This window comes from Papilio machaon, chromosome 1, assembly GCF_912999745.1.
Source record: "Papilio machaon chromosome 1, ilPapMach1.1, whole genome shotgun sequence".
Classification (NCBI taxonomy): Eukaryota; Metazoa; Arthropoda; class Insecta; order Lepidoptera; family Papilionidae; genus Papilio; species Papilio machaon.
Window position 1 is genome coordinate 4459647 of NC_059986.1, and position 23822 is coordinate 4483468.

The window sequence follows — 23822 nt, forward strand, 5'->3', positions numbered from 1 at the left end:
TGGCAAAAGATAACACACATTCATATTATACACATTTGAAATGAAATTAGAAATAAAATATTGAGTTTAATCGATAAGTAATATTTATAATTTAGGAACAATATAGATTTCACGAGTATACTAGACAGCAATTCTCCTATATTTTAACTGTAGTAAAAAGATCACTATTATCTTTTTTCATCGAATCTGTCTTCTTATATATCGTATATTCAAGCTATGGTTAAACTGCACGCGATTATAACCTTCTAAATGTTTTCTACTAGAAATTAAATTTAAGAGAATTGATACAACAGAGAAACAGTATATATAACTACGAGTATATGATAGATACAAAAATAGGCATATGAATAATATATAATATATATACAGTTATTCACTGAATATAATTGCCGCCTTTACGGTGACATTAGCAAAATACTGCAAGGCTCTTTTTATGCAGGTCAGTGTGCTGAAAATTGTCTTGATAAACGCATTGACACTAAGACTCAGCAGAAGGAAGTGAATGCGTAAGTAAGTACATTATTTGATCAACTATTTTTAGTATCATTCGTATCTTTATAAGAACGTTAATTACGTGTGTTCTTCTATCATAATAAATCAAAGTCTTATGGACGAACATTACAGATTATTAGTCGGAAGAGCAAGTAGGGAGAACGCGGGCGGCGACATGCAGTGCGTTTGTGATACATTTGTTACGGAACTTTAAATTAGAAAAGTTTGAAATTATTAGAAAAAAAAAATATTTTTTCAGATCTCCTGATCCTATCTCAGATACTATTAAAGTGGACAAAGTTTTCATAGAAAATGATCATGTGAGGAAACAGTCGTGGTTTACAACAATCAAATTACAGTTTATTCACTATTTATCTCTAGGTTTTATAGGTAAGTAACTTTTTTAAATTACAATGTGGCAAACGAGCAAGCGGCCATGTTATTCGGGAAATAGTATAGCGAGTGTATAGACATTTCCGATTACAGATACGTTGCTTACCTTTAATCACAGGAGGGGGGGATGCACAGGAAAAGGAAATATCCTCTTCTTATGCATATTCGTTCACCTAACAAATACTGTAGTTGGGGCATATGAAGTGGAATGAAATGGGCTGTTGAAAAACTAAACCTATTATCAAGACAGCTATGAATTTGTAATAATAGGAGCATTTTAAAATTTGAAATACCTATTATATTTTATAATTTGTACATTTTGATTAAGGAAAATGTTTTATGTAATCTGAGAAAAGGAGCAATATATCGAATGTCATTTCGGTAACTTAATAAATTACTACTACTACTGCTACAACTACTACTACCACTACTACTGTTTCTACTACTACTACTACTGCTACTACTACTATTACTACCACACTTCTTCTCATTCTTCTTGTTTTATATACCTATATATTTTATAGGGATTTTAACTTGGGGTCTATTATGGTGTGCCTTCGACGACGATTGGGGATGGGACGGCAAGTGGTTCCGGCTGGGCACTGTCGCGACGGTGGCGTGGGCGAGCGGCCTCGTCCTGCAGGAGCTCACCACGCTACCGCCGCTCCTCGCCGCGCTCCTCACCGGCATCTTCGCCCGGCACTTCGGCTTTCTCGACATGCGAGATTATTCTCAAATTGACGCATTTTTACGGTACACTATCTTATCTATTAATATAACCATAATTAATGAAATGCTTTACTGAATCGTTTTCATTAGTATACTAGCTTTTACCCGCGACTCCGTCCGCGCGGAATAAAAAATAGATAACGGGGTAAAAATTATCCTATGTCCGTTTCCTAGTTCTAAGCTACCTCCACATGAATTTTCAGCTAAATCAGTTCGACCGATCTTGAGTTTTAAATAGTGTAACTAACACGACTTTCTTTTATATATATAGATTTTAATTTCATTGTGTTATTTGAATATTTTATAATTTATGTTAAAACTGTTATATTGATGACATAATAACAGCTCAAGTAAATTTAATTAATTTAAAGACTATGAACAAAGCGTTAAAATCATATTGGTGGTATTTAATTAAATCTTTCAATTTTATTCAAAAACTGTTCATTTTGTAAATGTACTTTTATTGAATTTTCTCGACAGAAAAATATATCCAGTAATAATTCTGGGCAAGGGGTCTTTAGCTTGGGATATGGACTACATGAAAAAGAACTGGAAGCAAGTTGTGTCTCTGGGCACTCTGCCATGGTCGGCTGAGGTGGTCGTTATGGCACTGTGTTCTCACTACTTCTTAGGATTCCCTTGGTTATGGGGTGAGTGCCTTAAATACATTACGAATTCTATTTGAATATTTTCATAAATAAAAAAAAATATTGTAAAGGTAAAAAAAAATATAACAATTAAGACTTAAGATTATAACAATTAATTAAGTCCTTGAACAATTACTGTGCTGCCCTTAGTTATATTATACCATGCTAAATCAACTATAACAATGGTAATTTAACGCAGATCAATGTGGAGTGTGGCAGGTGTTTGTCTTTATTTTTACTTTAAGAAAGATAAGTATAGCTTTAAAAATTTTCTTTGATGGTACTAGTACCATCAAAGAAAATTTTTCGTCTCAAGTTAAAATTAGTCGTCTAGACGACTGAATAGCTTTGGCCATATCATTTTCTTAGTATCATATTTTACAATATAATGTATATTCATATCCTGTAAATACATCAAGTGTAAAAGCAGCTTACCTACGTTAAAGTAAAATTGAGGAGAAGCGCAAGCGAATCGGATGCAATAACCTTAACGCTAACATTAACTGCTGAAAATCCGAGATAAGTAAAATAAAGAGTTAAAAGTAAACTACCCCACTAAATGTATTTAATATTCTTAGCTTAAAGACTTTAAAGCGGAATTTATTAATTAAATTCAAAGAAGTGTTTATTCATGAAAATGAACTTTCAAAGTAATAAGTTACTGTGAATTTCAACAAAGCCTGCCTCCTTGAGGATAGTTCAACAATGGCAACGTTGCCAGATGAATTGTTATTTCTTGTTGCTCTGATAACAATAACAGTTTTTAAACTGCATTTCCATAAATACTTTCTTCGGTATTAGTTTCAAAACTTAAAGTAAACATAAGCACTTCTACTTAGGAAGATATATCACAAAATAATGTAAATTGTAAACTGAAAAAAAAAGTTTAAGATACCTTGACTTACTACTTAAGTGACCTTTACATATAAATTCTATACAGTACCCAGCATTTTCATACTCGTAATATTAAAACCTAACTTCCTTATTATTGTTAATATGGTATGGAATATAAAATTTGTCACGATCCAGGTGACAATGGGGCGCGATGTGTATTCGGTATAAAGCCAATCCAATAAATTCCGTTGTAGAGCTCGTATCGAAAGATTTGAATGCATTTCTACCGCATGCCGTGCTCTCCTAAAGCTAGGTAGTGGTGTTTCAGTATGTTTGTACATCTATACTACTTATATATGTGTGAAAGCGTATAGCACCTGGAAAATCCTCGACTTTTGAGTATTATTCTAAGAAAAGTACCTTTTGGGTATAGAGCTCAAAAAGTTATAACTGTTATTGCCATAGAATTGATTATAAATTCTATTTCATTCTATGATCTCCGGTAAATTAACATATATATATATATATGTTAACTCACATTGAATTCCGATTGCTAAAATACTAAAAAAACATATTATTATATCTGTTTTTACAAAGAGAATAAGTAAGATGACCATATGTTTATGTACAAGTTATTCGACAGTGAAAATCTACACTTACACACATGATCGTCAGTATCACTAATATATGTACATTATACAGGATTCCTGCTGGGATCAGTGTACTCGTCAGTATCTTGTCCGGTTATTATGCCGTTGATACAACGGCATGGCACCAAGCCGGACAAGAGTCAGAACTGGCCTCAGCTGATCTGTACAGCCGGCGGGACTGACACTGCCCTTAGCGTCGGAGTCTTCGGTCTCATATTTAGCTTTATGTTCTCCAACGCCAGCGACCTCTATCGATACATAAAGGTAAGTATACTCTTCAATTGTGTTGCGAAGTTCTCGCCCCGACAATAGTACACGTATTAATTGTCATACAATTAGAACTTAATAGTATGTTATTTAACTAAACAATGGATTATGGCGTATTCGGTCTGGAAACTTCAATTTAATCAAGCCAGAGGCAAGAATTATCTTTTGTGAATTATCTTATGCAAAGTACCTTATGTGTATTTATATCTATAAAGAATTAAAGCACCGTTCTGTTTTTTAACTAAAATACATAGGTTACTCAATTATAATAATCATTTATGGTAGCATCATTTTACATAGTTGCAATAGTAAGAAAAAGGGTCAATTGTGTAACATTTAAACAATAACTGAGTTTCTTAGACCGAGGTTGCAAAGCAAAACTACGCTTCGACCAGATTTAACTCTAATGCCGTAGATAAGTCAGAAGTAATGGCTTAATCAGCTTTTGTAATAACACGTTTCTTAAAGCCTAGATAAAACCTGAGATTATCTCGATCTGTATATTTTGTATTAAAATGGGATAATTTTAAATGTAAACAGGAGTAAAGATTTACGTCAGATAAAGAAATATTTATCGATAAATAAAGTTGCTTAGAGATTTAACTGTTCATTTCAGACATCATCATGCTAACTTTAAATATTTATGCCATGCAACGTACTCGTATTAAGTACTTGTATGTACATAAGTAATACTTTGCACAATATTAAAATTTAAGTCATTGCAAAATAGACCTGCAGACCTTGCAAGAATTGAAGCATATACATCTGAACAAGTCGTTATCAAATTAGCATTTTATACGCTTGAGGGATAGGAAATTTTGAAAGTTTATGTGCAGGCGGGTCTGGCGCTGTTAGCGGGTGCGGCGCTCGGCGGCGGCTGGGGCATGCTGGCACGGCTCGTGCCTCACGCCCGGGATGCATACGTCACGGAGCTCAGAATACTGTTCGTGCTCGTCGGTGGATTGTTCGCCAACTTTTTCACGTCCGCACTAGGCTGGGGAGGCACGGGTAAGACACTTTTCGGCATACAAAATTTTTTAACAACACTTCAGATAAAATATTTTGAGATTTACTTTTATATAGCCTTCAAATTATTTTGACCGAAGTTTTAACTGAATTTTGCTTTGTATGTAAACAGTAAAACTAACTAGTAAGTGAAGAAATATTTACATTGTACATACTAATATGACATAGTATTGTGGTAATAAATTCGTATTAATCCTGTATTGCGATTTTTAAATCACATTTGACATTTATCTTACTAATATTATAAACGCGAATGTTTGGATGGATGGATGGATTTTTGTCTGAAGGTATTTCCGGAACGGATGCATGGATCTCAATGAAATTTGGCGTAGAGGTTGAGCATAGTCTGGAAGAACCCATAGACTACTACTAATTAAGGTTGTTTTTAAATTCCGCACGGGCAACAGCTAGTTATATATGTACGGTATATTTCTATGATATTATTCCAGGCGGCATAGCAGTGCTGGCTTGCAACGCGACAGCTGCACGGCAGTGGGCGCGGAAGGGATGGAAATTGAATCAGAACCCGGCAGCCACGGCATACCGAGTCCTCTGGTCTGCTTGCGAACCTGTTCTCTTCGCCTACACTGGTACATTCTTTGTGGTACGATGTCCTCCTTTTGATTTATTCAAGCAATTTTTGTATTATTACACTGTATATTATTTTTTCTGTATGTTACAATGAAGAAATCCAGAAGAAACATAACATTTTATTGCGTAATATGACTATTTGCATGGAAATTAAGTTTAATTTACCTGTAAAGCCCATTGGCTTTACTATAATCTAAAAATAAACGTTACATACTAAACAATGAGTGCAATATGGAAAATGAACCAGTATGCTACGTTATGATATCATTGTTGACTATTAAAATCTGTTCTCGCTCTGGCTATCGGCGTGTGTGTTCAATTGAAACTATTTATTGGTCGATTTGCAGATACACGGTTCGATGACGGACACAATGTTACTGGGCCTGGGAATTCTCCTCATAACTCTAACGACACGATTGCTCACTGCTGCTATTGTATGTTGGAACCTTTCCATAAAGGAAAAACTTTTTATATGCTGTGCCTGGATACCTAAATCTATAGTCGAGGTAATAATATCAACGCAGATCTTAGTATTACTTTTTTTATCAGTATTTTAACTGACTAGTACAAAAATGTTTTACAGAATTTTTCAACCGTAATATAAAAAATATTACATAACATAACCTACAGCAATGATGGTATTCTAACCGTAATATTTTTTTATCACGGTTAGAATAATCGTAGCATTAATCATATTCCAAAGGAAAATTAAAAAAAACTCGCAATATGTGAGTAACGTATAGAGATATAAAAACATCGGTATCGTAGTTGATAAACGCGTGACCGGACTGGACTATAATCGATAAGTCTAGGTTTGATCTCCACCATGTACTGTATTTTTCGAATTTCATATGTACATTTATCCGACGCTCTCGACGACGCGACGATGAGGAAAAATAACGTGATGTAACCTGCACATATCTGCGTAGAAATTCACTCAGTCAACTTAGTTGACTAGCGCCTTATCACCACTAACTTTGGTAGGCTCCGAAACCCACAGTGGGGTCGAATATAAGCTGACACATATAGCATTTTATTACCGGCTCAGATGGCATCACCAATAGGGTGGCGAAACTATTTCCAATTGCCATTATACAACTTCTCGTAGCCATTTATAATGCGGCAATGACCAAAGGCGTCTTTCCCAGCGAGTGGAAGGACGCTGAAGTCATAGGGTTCCTCAAACCCTCTAAGCCGCCTTCCAATCCCACGTCTTATCGCCCCATAAGCCTTCTCAAAACCTTTGGGAAGATTTATGAACGATTAATATTAGCACGCCTTCGCACCTTTATGGACACAAAAGGCATGCCTATTGCAGAACAGTTTGGCTTTCGCGCCAAACATTCATGCACCAATCAAGTGCACCGCATCACGGAGCACATACTTGTCAAACGCCAACGTGGCCTTAGCATCGGAGCTATCTTCCTCGACGTAGCGAAAGCGTTCGATAAAGTATGGCACAACGGGCTTATATACAAGCTATATGAGTACGGAGTACCCGACCGTCTCGTATGCATAATACGAGACTTCCTAAGTAATCGCACGTTCCGCTACCGCGTCGAGGGAGTGTGCTCACAATTGCACCCCGTTCGAGCCGGGGTGCCTCAAGGTTCGGTGTTAGGGCCTGTTCTATTTACCTTATACACAAACGACATTCCCCGCGTACACGGTGTAGAGCTTGCTCTATTCGCCGATGACACCTGCGTATACACATCTGGTCGTTCACCCGAAGCTATATGTCGACGTCTCCAAACCGCTGCCAACACGTTAGGTGCCTGGTTTCGGAAATGGAGGATCGAAATTAATCCTAGCAAAAGCGCGGCGCTCTACTTTTCACGCCAGAAAGGGGCTGCTCTTCCGTCCATTAAACTCATGGACAGCCCAATACCTTGGGAAGACCGAGTTAAATACTTAGGTGTCATATTAGACTCTAAACTTAACTTCTCCGCTCATGTGACCCGGGTCAGGAACCGCGCGGCTTTCATCCTAGGTCGTCTTTCCGCGTTGATTAATAGAAAGAGTAAAATGTCCCTTCGGAACAAGGTGACACTCTATAAATCAGTAGTTCGTCCCGTCATGACATATGCTAGTCCGGTATTCGCGCACATCGCCCCGAAACAAATACATCGACTTCAGGTGATTCAGAATAGATTCATGCGTAGAGCCACGGGAGCCCCGTGGTACATGCGCAACAGCGATCTCCATATAGACTTGGACTTGCCCACCATTGCCCAACACCTGAAGTTGGCGTCGCGTCGTTATTTTGACTCTGCCGTCGGTCATCCTAATCCGCTAGTTGTAGGTGCCGCCACCTACAATCCAATCGCGTTCGGTAAGTTTCGTCGGGATTATCGTAGACCTAGGCACGTTCTTGACTTTCAAGACGATGCAATTACTATCGCCCAGGCTAAGCTCAAACATCACAAACAGATCTCACGCCGCAGTCGATGTCGGCTGCGACAATCATTCTCGCGATACGGCCTCATAGCAGGCAGGTTTTCTCCTATTAATAGTAGAAGCGTTGCTGGAGTTTCTTCCGCCACTTCTTCTCCCAGCGCTAACGCTTTCCGAAGTGGTAGTAATGTTAGCTGTATTAATAATAGCAATCAGATAATAGCAACCGATCAAGCCGAGGTTCGGCCCTCTCGTGCACCCTTGAATCGGAATGCTAAACGCGTAATGAGTGACAGCCCAAGCCGAGGCCCCCTCTCGGGGGCCCTTGCGCCCAGTCACTCCATGGAGCGTCCACCGAAGCGACCTAAGAGCTCGGTGACCTCCCAATCCGGTAATAATAACGAAGTAACAGCCCGAGCCGAGGCTCCTGAGGGAGCCCTCGAGCCTAGTTACTCTTAAACGAGGTTTAGGCTAAGCGCCATCTGCGCCCGGCCACCTCAAGCCCGGTGAAACTGTAAATGCCTCCTCAAGGCAAACAGTGACTACTCAGTCACAAAAACAAAAAAACATTTTATTATTCTTTCATATACTCTTCAAATTGTACAAGTTTAAGTCTTCAAAGTAATATACCAAAGTGAGCCTGCGCTAACAATTTCTTTAAGGCAAAAGCGACACTGAGTTCATTATGGTTATACTGTCTTCAAATTACGTAGGATACGTACAATGTCATATACATTGTTAAACTAATGAGTCTGAAGTTGAAAGTGAGCACGAAATAGCTATGAAGGTATTTCCATGAAAACTTTAACACACAGCGGCATATAATAACTCAGGTCAGAGACATTTGAAATTTAAAACTTAAAAGAAAATTTTTAAAACCGTACACTAAATTATATGTGTAGTTAATTCCTTCACACGTAAAGTTTTATCAATTCCTTTTTTTCTTTTTCTTTCCACTTTCCTACTAACGGCATTAGTTTCCTACAAGTCTCAAAACAGAGACACGTTCTGTTAATTAAATTTACATTTTCTTACGTAATTCCTAAATTACTTAGATGATACTTAAGGAACATATATTATATGTGACATATACAAAACTAAACTAAACTCATTATAATTATAATGCCATTCGATTAGTTAGGTATGGGTAAAATAATAGGTAATCAAAAATCAAAAAAATTGTTCATGTCTAACACTGTTATATTATCACATCAGTACAATATATAAATGTAAGTTAATCTGTATCATAAAACAAGACTTATTAATATCAGACAAGATGAACAGAAGCCTTGACGCCGGCGCACTAAGATTTTAATAGTAGTCAATTTATTTGATACCTTATCTTTAATGGCATTAATTAAGATGTAAGATCGAGACTTCTAGACTCAAACAATTCTCTGTTCTTAACTTTGTTCATAGTCAGCAAATATTGTTTTTTATTTTTTTGGGAGATATACTACAATTTTATGACAAAGTTTTTGCTTGACAATGTAACTTTAGTTGTTACAGTGTTAAATGTTAATAATATTACATCTAATACAATAATGCTATGCTGATGTAAAGTATACGTGTAAAGTCAAAAAAAACATTTTTTGCAGGCAGTTCTCTGTCCATTGGCAATCGATACATTGATAATGAAGAACTCGGACGACGACCACCAAATGAAGTACGCCGAAGATCTGATGAGGCTCGTTGTTCAGGCTATACTGATCACAACTCCGATCGGCTATCTACTTACGAATCATTTGGGACCAGTATTATTAAAGTCAAAATCAAAAAACGATAAAGGTACGCATACATTTGGCTGTTCTCGTATTTAGTGAAAAAAAAGTTTAATATACTATGAAATTCTCCACCTTGTGGCACGACCCTTATGTTAGCCACACACGTAAGGTTTTGCGTATGGATGTTGGCATTACATGCATAACCTACAGGTAGAACATAGGGTGTGTATGACAAAAAAAGTACAACAGTTTTTTTTTTTTACTGTGAAACTCTGTTATGACTGCGAACTTAAAACCGAAATAGAAAATCTAACGTGTATGGCCTCCGACAGATTGATCTCAGCTCATTCCCAATTTTATCAATAGTGTTTTTTCTGACGTAATTTTCTTTCGCAGATTTGGAATCTCAAATGCAAGCATCAAGATCATCATCTTTTAACGAAGATATAAAATTATAAACGATGAATTAAGTAAATAAAAATCAAGATAAATGAAATTTAAAAACTTGACTCTAGTGACCAAAGATATACGTAAGCCAAAATAGTTTAATGAAATTTACTTTTAATATTTTTTTTAATTTAAATTAAAACCTAACAATAAACTGACCCGGTTTTTATTGATGATATAAATAAGCTGTCACCCGCGACTCCGTCCGTGTGGAAATAAAAAAAGCGTAAAAGCTAGTCTATGTGTTTTTCCAGACTAAGTTCTACATCTCTACCAAATTACATCAAGATCCGTTGAGCCATTCCAGAGATACCTTCAAAAAAACATCCATCGATCCATCCATATATCTAGACATTCGCATTTATAAGAAAGTAAGATCGATGTGCTGTGATGTTCTTAGTTACCTGTAAAACTAAAACATTTAAGAATAAAATTAGCTTTATTTGTAAACCTGGCATTGACTCAGTTTTCGATTAGCAATAATTTGACTTTTCTACGCACCAAAGTTATCTTGTTAAAACTTTCATAAGTTATGCCTAAGACATCAAAGAACACTGCTTACTAATACCGTCTTTTTTATAGAAGTTGAAGAACAAAAAAAAAACAAATGTTTTGGATAAAATCATACCCTAATCATAGAGGGTTTTTAATTTAATTTTTCGAAAGATAAAATAAGCATGGCTCCAAATTTCAAAAGATACAATATTAACTGAAGTTAGTCTGCAATAACATTTATTTTTACTCCTTTGGGTTTCAATGATTTATAATGTTAGATTATGTGCTATAAAGTCGAAATGTAAGATGGCATAAAAAACAGTACGTACATTTTAACAGTTATGAAGGACAATTCAAACCAGTCTTATTTGTCTTGAACAACATACTTTAAATCTTAATTACCATTTCTTTCTATAAACTAGATGATCCAGGTAAGGTATATGAAGAGGTACGATATACAAAGCAGAAAAATTTGTTTGATTCGGAATAAAAATATTTTTTAGTTATCTGTCTTTGTATTTTTGAGAATGATGAGCTGTAAATAACTGTAAGCGCATATGAACTAACAAGAAAATCACGTTGGGATTTTTCAATTCGTGCATGTACACAAAACGGCATGTGTTAACGTTTCTAAATATATAAATATATAAAACATAAAACTTTAATCTATATGTTTATGAAGAAATTACTCAAAGATTTTGTTCTTTTAACTGGTTTAAACGATACTCATATTAGCAATGTTTTCAATTGCAGTACAGAAAAAACAAAAACGCCTCGGGCTAAATATTAAAACCTAAATCAATAAAATAAAAACAATAAGAAATGAGTGGCTGCAATTTTCTACACTATTTTTATAATGGACATCTAACGACCAAAATTGAAACTACTACTTATCATAAAAGGTTTTCATGAATAGTGTTTAGAGATAAGTCTGTGCTTCAATTGTTGCGTTGACGCAAAAGATGGCGCTACTTCAAGTATTTTCCTTAAAAGTAATTTCTTTCCTCATAATAGGAGTATGAGTAAATTAAAATTTGTTATTTTAAAAATACAAAGAATAACCACTAGCTGTAAGTTTTTTTACTGATTATAATAATTTATTTTTATACATCAATAGTTTCTCATTTTCCCTAACTATTAAAACAAAAATAATTTAGATATATATCTGTTACATTCCTAACTCCTAACGCAATCAACGGTTATAAATTGTAGCGAATACTTCAGGTAGCCATTTAAGTGTTAAAAGTATTCTTACTAAAATAAAAACAACCTTGTAATATTTGTTCAAAATACTGTGTGTCAATTGCATGATCTACGGTCGGGGTCACACTGTCAAGTTTGCTGTTAGTTTTGTAGATTATTACAAATTATGACTTGTCTGAAGGTACCCTAGACATTGAATTCGTTTGCAATGCTGATTATTATTAATTGTTGAATTATTTATTTTTTGATAGGGAAAAAAGCCACTTTTTTAATTTGAAATTAATTTGCCATTTCTTGAAGCATTAAAAGAAAATATAACAAAATGTAACAATAATTTAAAGTTCAAATTTCAAACAACAATCCAAAAATGTAATCTTATCTAGTTCGCTTCTATCTTATTAGTACAAAATATTGTTAATGCTTTAAAATATTGTTTTAAAACTTATATAGCATGTGGGTGAATGGGAAAGGCTTCCAACAAATCAAAAACAAAAATAGGTCGTTTAATTTATTTTTTTAAACTTAAAAAAATTGAGTTTTCAGTCATGTTATTTTTTTAAATATATTTACAAGGTTGCAAACGAGCAAGCGGCAGCCTGAATACGCGAAAATGGCGAAGGGACCGCTGCCCATAAACATCCGCAATTACTGATGCGTTGACCTTTAATCGACGGAGGAGGTGATGCACAAAAGTAGAATATTTCTCCTTCCAATGCATCTCCTCCTCCATCAAATCAACTTCCCCTTACCATGCTTTCCTTATAAGAAAAGGGTGGGGAAGAAAAGAAGACTGATATCAGGCCTCCGATACTATACAGAAATAAAAATACTTATACAAAAAATAATTAATACATAAATTCTATCTAATTTTTATCAAATCAAGTCTTAATATTTAACGATTTCAATGAATAACTAAGCCGTGACAGTGACAGTCTGTAAGCTAGTCAGTCTGCCACTCTTCTTATCTGTAATTATTAAAATAGCGTTGCTTCTAAGTGTCCGATAAAAGAAACAAGTTGTTGCACTTGTAAGTTATGATTTATCAACTGTAATCCTCCACGTGATGATTGCAATAACTATGTAAATCACTTGACGAAACAAATGTAACATAATAACAATGCTCTTAGATTACACTCACCACAATCGACTTCCTCGTACCTAACACTCTAACGTTTTTTTTTTTTTTAAATTAGTTCAATGTCCTGCTTGCTTATCTAAAATTCTTTTTTTGCTCATTATGTTATGTTTTTAATTCCTTTACATTTAGTAATTTTTTCCTTTACATTAACAGTTAGTAACTTAGTGAACTAAGTGAGAATGCAAATGCCACATCTACAGCCATACCCTGCAATATAGTACCTAAAACTCAATCACATTTTTGATAAAATTTTAGTAGCGTTATCTCATAGTTCCAGAGTTAAACGTTATGTACTTCGTAAATATTATTTTGTGAGAAAATCGCTGGCCAAATCAAAATTTTTAACAAACAGTCCAACAAAAATCTTGAAAATAAAACTTTCTAACAAAAAAATTGACAGATAGGCGTTTGAATAAATATCACTGTTTTCTAGCCCCTATTTATAGGTTTTATAACAAAGGTTTGTTTTAAAAACTTTTGTTTGTTTGGTTTACTTAATGAAACAAAAACCGTTTTTTTCATTATGAATAAAATCTATGTAAGACTTTTCGAGACATTTGATTATTTCAAATTATAAATGTAAAATAATTTGCAAACTTTAAACTCGTTCATTTTGAACAATCATTAGGCACTAAAATGTAGGGAATTTTAGCGCTTTCACATCCTCGTGACATCTTAGTGTTAATTCCACATTCCTATGTTTAGTTTCATGATGGACAGATGCCACCGTTAAATTGTCAAGGTCTTTATTTCATAATAGTCTTGGTCTCACCTCACAATGTGTAAATATGATTGTTAAAATTATAAACTACCGATATTTACAATCTTACGTAAACATGTCTACGGTAAATATTATATGGTAAGTAACAAGGGCAATAATCTAGTAAATCAAATAATTTATTAGATTGAAATACTTTATAATAATACTTTAAATTCACCTCCTTTACTTCATCAATCAAGGACTCTAAAATAAGTATACGAAAATATACTGTTTGCGTGAAATTAATTTTAAAATTAAGCGAAATGAGGCGGTGAAGCTACAATTATTCGCATAGAGCCAGTAAGAACGTTCGGAACACCATTATATTATGCTTAACCCGAAAAGTCTTCACCGATCCCGTATTTGGGATAAATATATTAAAGGTCAAAAGACCCAAAAATAGTTTTGGATAAATGGTAAGAATTACCTTAGACCGAGTTGTACACCATAAAATTACCTACCAAAAACCTCTACTTTATTTAACGAGCCACCGCTTCGAAGATTACGGTTCATAGTATATGTATATATGTAGTTTTTGACATCATTTTATTGCTTTTGACGTTATTTTGACTTTAGCATTGTAACTTGTTACGCATGCCAGTTCTGTTATCCATAAAAACCAAAGATATTCAAATTTAATACTATATAGTTATAGGGGGGACCTAATTTACTTCACACTATTTAATCATATTTTAATACAAGTAGCGATTTAAAAGTATTATGGGAACCGAAATATTGAATTTTGATAAAATATAACATGTTATAAAGACATCGACAATCTAATTTGACTTATGTGTGACACATATTGTTTTTAAATTTATTGCTTTTATTTTATAACATTATTTAACAACATCGGGGGCTAATAACAATTTTGTTAAATCTTTTATAACATTTCTATACAGTGACATCAGTCGGCGTGTCAAACTTATAATTTAGTTTAGATAGATCCAATGGTTTATGCATTTGAGCAGAAAAGTGAAGCTCACGATCACGATGTTCAGTCTTTATATTTTAATATCTTTGATGAATACGAACTATTTTCAAAACTATTTTTACACCATGGAAATTGTAAGTAAGAAACAATTTCACGTTTAGTAATATCTTTAACATCGTTATAGAATTTCAATTCAATGGTTGTATTGTAATAAATAGGACATTCAGAAATTTAAAAATAATTGATAAAGAAATCCCTGTTTTATAAATTTAAATAATAAATGTTAAGGTAGAGAACAGTTAAATGCTAAGGTTAGGAAAACCTTACTTAAAATGTATTATTATAACTAAATTATTTAACCTACAATAGCAAATTGTGAAGTGCATTAGTGTTAATGATGTTTGAATAGCGTTTCGTATTTTAAGTCACAAGATCCCTTTAATTAATATGTGACGACGTTAGCGGTAAGGCTCAGACGCGCTCGGCGGAGGCAGACCAGTGCGACCGGACTGCGCCCGCGGCCGCCGGCCACGCGTGTCGCGCAACGCTCTGCCTTACGCACGCCGATACCGGCACCGGCATCGTGCACTACCAGCATTTGTTTCGATCACAAATCGAGTGTTTTCTGTAAAACACGACAGCGTCGCCGCGGGTCGATGCCGGCTGGCTCCAGTTTTAAGGCCTACGCTTACGCGCGTCGAAGTGCTAAAAAAAGGCCCTCCGTCCTCACGTACATATTGGAGGCAGCTAACTGGAGCTGGAGTGTTGTTGTTTTTTATCAGTGACATTTACGTTGAATCTTATATCTTATCTGAAACCTGTCATCGAAGAAAAAGACAATTTCCGATCAAATATATTTGAATTCTGAGCATCGCTGGGCACGATGATAAAAAGTGAAGTAGCTATTACGTTTATTAGTTATACAGAGTGAAGATGAAAACTCGAGAGCTTCGGCCGACGAAGCTAAGCCAAAAAGGTACACGTAGTCCAAAGTTGGAAAAACGGGGCGCGAAACAAGAGGCGCGGCGTCCGAAAAATACATCGACACAGAGCGCGACCCCCGGAATCCCTCGGGAACGGGCTAAGAGATCCGGCATCGAGGCCGTCAAACTACACCTGCAGGCTACTGGAGGCACCGGTAGGACTTCGCGTTCAGCCACATCGGTAAAGTACCTGAATATGCCTTAAACCTCAATAAAGTAACTCAATACGCCATTAGATTGTTATTAATTACACGACAATTTAGAATTTTTTTTACTTCGCAAATTTTTAGGTCTAGCGTCTGCCTCGCGAAAAGCGTTGTAGCAGTCTGGTCACTCAAACAACAAATGTGTTTATTAATTCCATCTCACATATGAAGTAAATAAACAAAGTTACCGGCCATGACGCTAGAGGCATGTGATGCTTTTATCACATTTACGAGATCGTGACGATTGGAGATTATCATCGGCCAGCTTGCCACCTTGGGATAACATAAAATAATATGAAAAATAATGATAATAATTTCTTATTTAAATCGCACTCAAAGCAACAATTCCATTGTGAATATTAACACTTGTTGTGTCTATCACATGACAATCTTTGTAGTGTAATAATAATGAACATTGTTAGAGCGCGCGGAATGTTTTTAGGAATTAAAATGCACGCTCGCGTTATAACTTTATATGATAAGAATGCCTCGAGAATTTTTAATTTCTTATTCGAATCGAGTAAAGTATGCAATGAGCTATTAAATTCTTGATACACGTGCGTTGAAGCCTGTAATGTTTTTTCCACTTAAGCTTAATCTCAAGTATATGAATATTCGTCGAATATCGGTGGTACAAAAGATAAATATACAACCATAGATCTTATTTTTGAATAAGTACAAGTACCAAAGTCTAGTTACAGTTTTCATTGTTTTATGCATCTGAAATATATTGAATCGTAGATTGACAGTGATAGCGCCTCTTTCTTATGTGTGAAAACACACAATCTTAGGTGACGTTGGTTTAAAATCTTTCTTAATTTCCAGATATTGATTATTGACCTTGAATTATTACCTTTATCAGGTAATTCAATGAACAACAATTTAAAGATGCGTGTCAAAATATTCTACTCAATAAAAATCTTATGGCAACCCTAATATATTACTGAACATATAAATATTAGAACCAAGAATAACATAAGTTGAGATAATACAATTGTCAAACATTAGCTTTATTCTTATTTCTCTAATAACTATAACGAAGTTAATTGGATATAATTGTATAACGAAACAAAACAGTGCTACACTTCCTCCACATTCATTTATTAAAACTATAATTTGCTTAGACACGACGTTTAAGTAGTTCAATTGTGTTTACCTGTAAAAATATTAAAATCGTTACAACACGTCATCAAAATTCGTTAAAAATTTCATTCACTCTCAAGGTACAAAAATATAAGCAAACCATTTAGCGAAAACTAAAAGAACGTGGAGCAAAATTTTCAAAATTAAGTTCCAAAAATCTTAAAATACTAATCTACTTTATGTTTCCGTATCATTAAACGCAAGCACTTCGAAGAGTAAAGATTATGCGATACGAGTCCATATGCAATAGAATATTTATTATTTCTTGAACTAACACAGTAAATCTAAAAATCTTCAATTATAATTGAAACGATGACTTATATGTATGTGAGTCTTAGATGCAATGCTTTAATTGATTCTTCCCCTTGAGGTCATTGCTTACGCTTGTAATAATTAAAGACGGAGATACTTTTACGTTATTTGTATAATGTTCGCTGTGTGTAATTGGAATTAGTATCATAATTGTAAAACTTTCAAAATAAAGTAAATTGTTTTTGTCTGGTCTCCTCTGATTCTACTCTATGACACTAGTCAATAGTTCATTAGAAAGAAGTCAAACCAGACAAGGTTTCCGCAATGTTCTAAGCTGACTTGCGTTAGAAATCTAGCTCGTTAACGGAATCGCTACTTTCGCAAACATAACCTTAATACGATATAATCACAAAACTTGATATAACTTTAGGTAAAATGATATTTGAAGATGTTGTCTATGCTGCGAAAAAATGCGGCTGGACAATAAAAATAGTAACTTATGGACAGGCAAAGTTGTGTTATTTATACCTATATTTTTAATCACATTCTTAGGTTTACATTACATGAACAAACGTGAATTTTTAACAGTAATATTTGGCATATACGATCTTTACTGTCTATCTTTAAAAAATCTTAATTTTAAGAGTTTTATCTTTCTCTTTATAAAACAAAATCGCTCATCGTGACCTCTGTTTGGCCTCTTAGTTTTGCTAAGCCACGAAATGGATTAAAATACGGGTTTCACCATCTTAACAGTGGTAGACGCCAACAACAACAATATCTGTTGCACGAATGTGACGTCTCGCCTGGTGCAATTCCACGACCAGGACAAAATTTCGCTTTCCGTTCGTGCAAATATTGATAATTAAATGTTAATGACAAAGTTTATAAGTATATCCACTCTTAGTTAGGAAAATATTGATATTGAAAGTATTATCTAAAACTAATATATACATTCCGCTAACACCGAAAATTGCGTCTCGGAAATCTTATCATTATCGAAATGATTCTCTTGTACTTTTTTCTAAGTGTACCTCTATATACCTAAACAACCTACATTCAAATCAGATCAACCTTAATCCAAATCTGTCAATTCGAGTGTCATTTATTTAAGCATATCACTTCGAAAACTTCACAATGGTCATTTACCTAACGCATATCTCGTCTCGCGTTTCGTGTAAGAAATACAAAAAAAAATTAAAAGATCCCCACTACATTAAAAAAAATATTATAATGTACCTACTAAACAAAAAGAAATGTGTTAGTAGCCATGAATCGATATTGATTTTTCATTCACAACCTACAAACTTTTGCATGAGATCTTCATACCGTTTTGATTTTACATTTAGGTTAAAATCCTTACTAATATTATAAATGCGAAAGTAACTCTGTCTGTCTGTCTGTCTGTCTGTCTGTCTGTCTCGCTTTCACGCAAAAACTACTGAACCGATTTAAATGAAATTTTGTACACAGATAATCTAGAGCCTGAGGATGGACATAGGCTACATTTTAACGCGAAAAAGGGGTTGTAAGGGGTTGAAAGTGGGGGTGAAAGTTTGTATGGAATTATCGTCATTTTTACAGGTAGAAGGTTGAAACTTATTTTCAAGGCTAATTTGATAAAGATAAATATGAAATTAAATTTTTGGAAAAATTTTACCCCCAAGGGTGCTAAATAACAATAGGGGATGAAATTTTGTTTTGCAATATATTCGGTTTTGGTGAATGTTTTGTTTAATACGCTTTGCTGTAACCCTTACCAATATTTAGTCTAGAGCCTGAGGAAAGACGTAGGCTACATTTTAACGCGAAAAAGGGGTTGTAAGGGGTTGAAAGTGGGGGTGAAAGTTTGTATGGAATTATCGTCATTTTTACAGGTAGAAGGTTGAACCTTATTTTCAAGGCTGCTAATTTGATAAAAATAAATATGAAATTAAATTTTTGTAAAATGTTACCCCCAAGGGTGCTAAATAACAATAAGGGATGAAATTTTGTTAGGCAATATGTAACGTTTTGGTGAATGTTTTGTTTAATATGTTTTTATGTTACCCTTACCAATATTTAGTCTAGAGCCTGAGGAAGGACAAAGCCTACTTTTTAACGCGAAAAAAGGGTTATAAGAGGCTGAAAGTGAGGGTGGAAATTTGTATGGAAGTATCGTCATTTTTACAGTTAGAAGCTTTAAACTTATTTTTTAGGCTGCTGATTTGATATAAATAAATATGACATTTTAAATTTGTAAAACTTTTACCCTCAAGGCAATGTAACAAAACGGAATAGGGGATGAATGTTAGTATGGGAAGATGTTTATGTGAATATTTTGTAAGTTTTATATTTTTTGGCATTTTTTATAAGTTTAAGTAAAAACCACAACAACAACATAATTCACGACCCGTAACCCAGAGGGGTAGGCAGAGACCCAGGACCTACATTTGGCGCGGTCCGGGCACACCTCTTTCTATGTTCTTCTACATACATCAAAGCATAGCACGTTGGTTAAATAAAATAATTAGCCCAAAAAAAAATGCTACCCAAAATAGTATTTCACGCGGACGAAGTCGCGGGCACAGCTAGTAAGTACATAATTTAAAACCTCTCTGCCTTTCGCCATCCTTAAGGAATAACATGATGTTGAGAACTGTTCTTATAAATAACGCAAACATGTTAATTCGTAAGAAAAATATATAATCTGCTAATTATTAAGGTAATTGTTACCTAGTACCTAACAGATATAAGACATATTGAAGTCTAAACTACGGAGAAAATGTACACCAAAGGAAAATTTCTGTCTGTATTATAGATACAAGACGTTCACATGGTGGTAAGTTATAGGTCTCAACCACAAAAGTTATATGGCAGTATTTCTATAACAAAATAAACAGAGACCCATAGACATGTTATGACTTATTAGTAGTGATGCAACGGATGTCTGTTTCCGTTTCCGCAAGTGCGGAAGTTCCGCATGCTTTTCAACATCCGTTTCTGCTTCTGTTTCCGCAACTTTTATAACGGAGATAAAACGGAACTTTACGACGGCTGAGAGATCCAAATGCGCGGCGCGAGACGCGCAGTCCGTGCGCGGCCTTTCGGCACTTGTCGCATTTGTTTGTTTACGTACTTTTTCGTGAATTTAAGCGCGTAATATTTTCTGCTGCTGTTTGAAACAATCAGTTTCTCTTGCTGGAGTAAACTGTCTAGTTGTTGTCCATATAAAATTTGACAACTGACAAAATGTGACTATTTCATACTTACGAGTTATTAAATGTACTTTTGAATAAGTGATAACCGTGTAATGTATCATCATCGTTATTATCATCAGCTCACTATATATCCCCACTGAGGGGCTCGGAGCCTACCCCAAATTAGAAGTGACTAGGCCATAGTCAACCACGCTGGCCCAGAGCGGGTTGACTTCACACATATCATTAAATTTTTTCTCAGATATGTGCAGGCAGCATCACTATGTTTTCCTTCACCATATGAACGTCGGATAAATGTACATATCTAAATCGAAAAACACATTGGTACATAGCGGGATTCGAACCCAGGCCCTGCATATTGCAAGTCAAGTGCCTAATAATTATATATTTTTCTAATCTAGATTTGGTGTTTTTGATACTTAACACATTCACTGTTTACAAAATAAAAAAACGTAACATCTGGGAGCCAAAACTTTTTATGGTGAATTTTTATTTAGTATATCTGGGAGTGTTTGAATTTATAGATAAATTAATAATGTTTTTTGTATTTGAGCGCTAGGGATCATCATTTTGAGCACTAGGGATGGCGATGGTTTAGTTCACTAATACTCGTATGTAGATATTTGTTCCACGATCGCATTTCTGTGTACAAATATGTTACAAGATTTTGACAAAGTCAAGTTTTTCATCAAATTCCAGAATATTGAGTAAAACATGTAAGGATACTAATCAAAACCAGCTTTTATCTTCTCGGTTCAAGATCTTGTAACATTTCATACACAACCACACAGACACACACGTATACACACACACAAATAAAAATAAACGCATACACACACACGTATACACACATACAGGACATACATATATTTAAAAAATATACATACATAACATAAAGTTCAGCCTTAGCTTCATGTGATACAAGATATTTGTATGTTTGCCTCCGTACGAACGTGGTACTAATCACTACAACATTGTAAGAATTATACTAATACTCTTTTTCGTTAGTTGACTATATTGCCAGAGTGGCCACACAAAGCAACATGGACTTGTTTCAAACGCCGGCGGCTTACTGGCTATTATAAAGTGAACGGGCCCCTCGCTCGGATCCGAGGGGGAGGCGCCGCTACTAATAGCTCAGCCCACTCGGATCCGAGTGGTCAGCAGTGAATGTATTAATAAAGAAATATATTTGTCGTTTATCAACACGAGTGGTTTGGCGAACATTAATTTGTAAATAGTGTAATTTTGTTTCCTGAAAATAAATTAAAAAAAAAACGTATTTTAACTTATTGCAGCACAGTACGAGTAAAAATACATATATTGAAGGCTAAAGGACACCGATATCCAATGCCCTAATAAATTAAAAACGAATACAAACTGTTCTTACCAAAAAAAATTTTGTAAATATGTTTTTTTTTTAATATTTACACTTCTGTTTCCGCTTCCGTTTCTGTTTCCGTTTCTGCTAAAATTTATTTTTGACATCTGTTTCCGTTTCTGGTTCCGGTAAGACACTTCCGTTGCATCACTACTTATTAGTGTAATTCTTTCTTTGCTATAAATCTCTTCAATAACTATATGTAGTACGCTTTAATTTTACTAAAAAGCAGAAATATTAGTAATATTATTAAGGTAATAAAAATTCATTCAGTAGATAGCACATATTAAATTTCTTACTTTTAGAGTTTCTGATTTAAACATTCAACTTTAGTTTAAAGTGATAGAGCCCGCAGCAACATTAGGTTCCCGCTTTAGTCCTCTCTGGCACCCTTCATATGGAAAATGGCCAACATTCAATAACAATTGATAAGCAAATAGTAACATAAAGAAAAACAAAAAGATTTCAGTCGAAATTAACCCACTTAAGTTCTTGAAGAGTATTGATCTCGTGACAGATCTCTAAATGTTATCTTTTATCTGATAAATGACTTCTGTGAGTGGACTGTTATATCTCACTTTTGTTTTCTTTGTTCGATTCTTGTATCGATTAAATACTTTACTATTCAATAGAATATTTTACTCTTGTTAAAAATATAAAATTTAATAGTTGGTATACATTAGATAAAATCGGTGTGTCCCTATTAACCGCAGTCCCGCGAAAGTGCACTGATATCCGCGTGTGGGCCGCGTCCATACTACTTTCATAGTCCGCCCTTATCCCTTATCACAGACTAACACTTAAACCTCGTGACTTCTGAACGAGTTTTCCTAAGCTGTCAACGTTTACATGCGATATCACGATCATCGACTTACTGGCTCAGACGTGTGCCGTGATATCCCTCTATCTTAAATCTTCAAATCGTCGCGCAATTCTATATCGTCTCAAATCGGTGTGAAATATTAGATGGTGAAAATATTATATGTCGGTGCGTATATTTTTATTTTTATTAGTTTAAGATTAAAATTATATTTAATAGAATATTTTCGTTTAATCAATAAATCAAATCATTTTTTTTGATAAAAACTTAACTACTATTGTTCATATTTTTGCTGTGTAGTGTAAAAAGGTTTATTTTTCTTTTTATGTTTTTGTTCTGTTGCTGGTATATTTTTAAGGGGTACGTATTCAAGTATAAGACCAAGTTAACTATTTATTTCTTATACAATTTATATTTGTTCCCTATATGCAGAAGTGTTTTTTTTTTAATTTGTATTTAATATTTTTCCGATTCCTATACAAAGGATACGATACTAAATTTTTATTACGTTTTCTACTTTAAAAAAGTAATTTAAAAAATGCAAATCTATTATCCGTTAATATAAATTGTAATAAACTCTTTCTCGTATGTAGAATAATCTCTGCACCGTTTTCTTTATAAGTAAATTTTCTATTGTAAAGCAGACTTATGTCACTCTGATTGTATCTCAAGGATGGAATTTTTCAAGACAAACCTTATCGTTACCAAGATTATTGTTATTACAATGGAAACAGAGATCAACACACAGTTTTATTTCTCTTCGTGTACTCTTGGTGTATTGTCATCTAGGTAGTATCTGTTACCACCATTTAATTATATTTTTGCGATTATTATTGTATTTGTTTTATGCAAAAAGTTATTAAAATTTCACTCTTTCCAATATGTATTTTTTTAAACCGTTAAAACTTACTTTGTACTTAAATATATTGTTTAGTTTCTTAAATAATTAAACTTTTCATAAATAATTTTAATTTCAAAAGCGGTATCTTTTTCGATATCTAATTCTTTTTTCATATAATTTGTCAAATTTTTATACAACAGTTCCGCTGTTATTTTAAACTTATTTCGTATTGCGATTTTAATAAGCAGGTTTGCAAAAAATGAGTGCATTTT

At 34.2% G+C, this 23822-nt stretch overlaps 2 protein-coding genes across 3 annotated transcripts in view; both read left to right on the forward strand.

The window, feature by feature from the left end:
* The first annotated feature begins 607 nt into the window (after window positions 1–607).
* On the forward strand, window positions 608–10205 carry LOC106710673 (sodium/hydrogen exchanger 9B2). The gene is made up of 10 exons (XM_014502800.2): window positions 608–672; window positions 752–882; window positions 1410–1638; window positions 2095–2264; window positions 3798–4009; window positions 4849–5020; window positions 5488–5642; window positions 5977–6135; window positions 9622–9811; window positions 10144–10205. Exons 1-10 carry the CDS (start codon window positions 608–610, stop codon window positions 10203–10205), a joined length of 1545 nt encoding a protein of 514 aa, XP_014358286.2.
* A 5297-nt stretch (window positions 10206–15502) lies between these two features.
* LOC106710672 (sodium/hydrogen exchanger 9B2) overlaps window positions 15503–23822 on the forward strand; it is a 37905-nt gene continuing 29585 nt past the window's right edge. Inside the window, exon 1 of one of the 2 annotated variants that reach the window (XM_045679561.1) lies at window positions 15503–15888. In XM_045679561.1, the coding sequence (XP_045535517.1) occupies window positions 15658–15888 (231 nt within the window). In that variant the 5' untranslated portion in view covers window positions 15503–15657. Of the gene's footprint in view, window positions 15889–22553; window positions 22878–23822 lie in introns of those variants that run through there. The other variant, XM_045679563.1, reaches the window with a different exon arrangement.

Bases quoted from the DNA above. Each gene is read 5' to 3' on its own strand.
- LOC106710673 (XM_014502800.2), top strand. From the start codon at position 608: ATGGACGAACATTACAGATTATTAGTCGGAAGAGCAAGTAGGGAGAAC. The intron at 673-751 runs GTGCGTTTGTGA...ATATTTTTTCAG, and splicing joins AACGCGGGCGGCGACATGCA to ATCTCCTGATCCTATCTCAG. The intron at 9,812-10,143 runs GTACGCATACAT...TTTCTTTCGCAG, and splicing joins AAAATCAAAAAACGATAAAG to ATTTGGAATCTCAAATGCAA.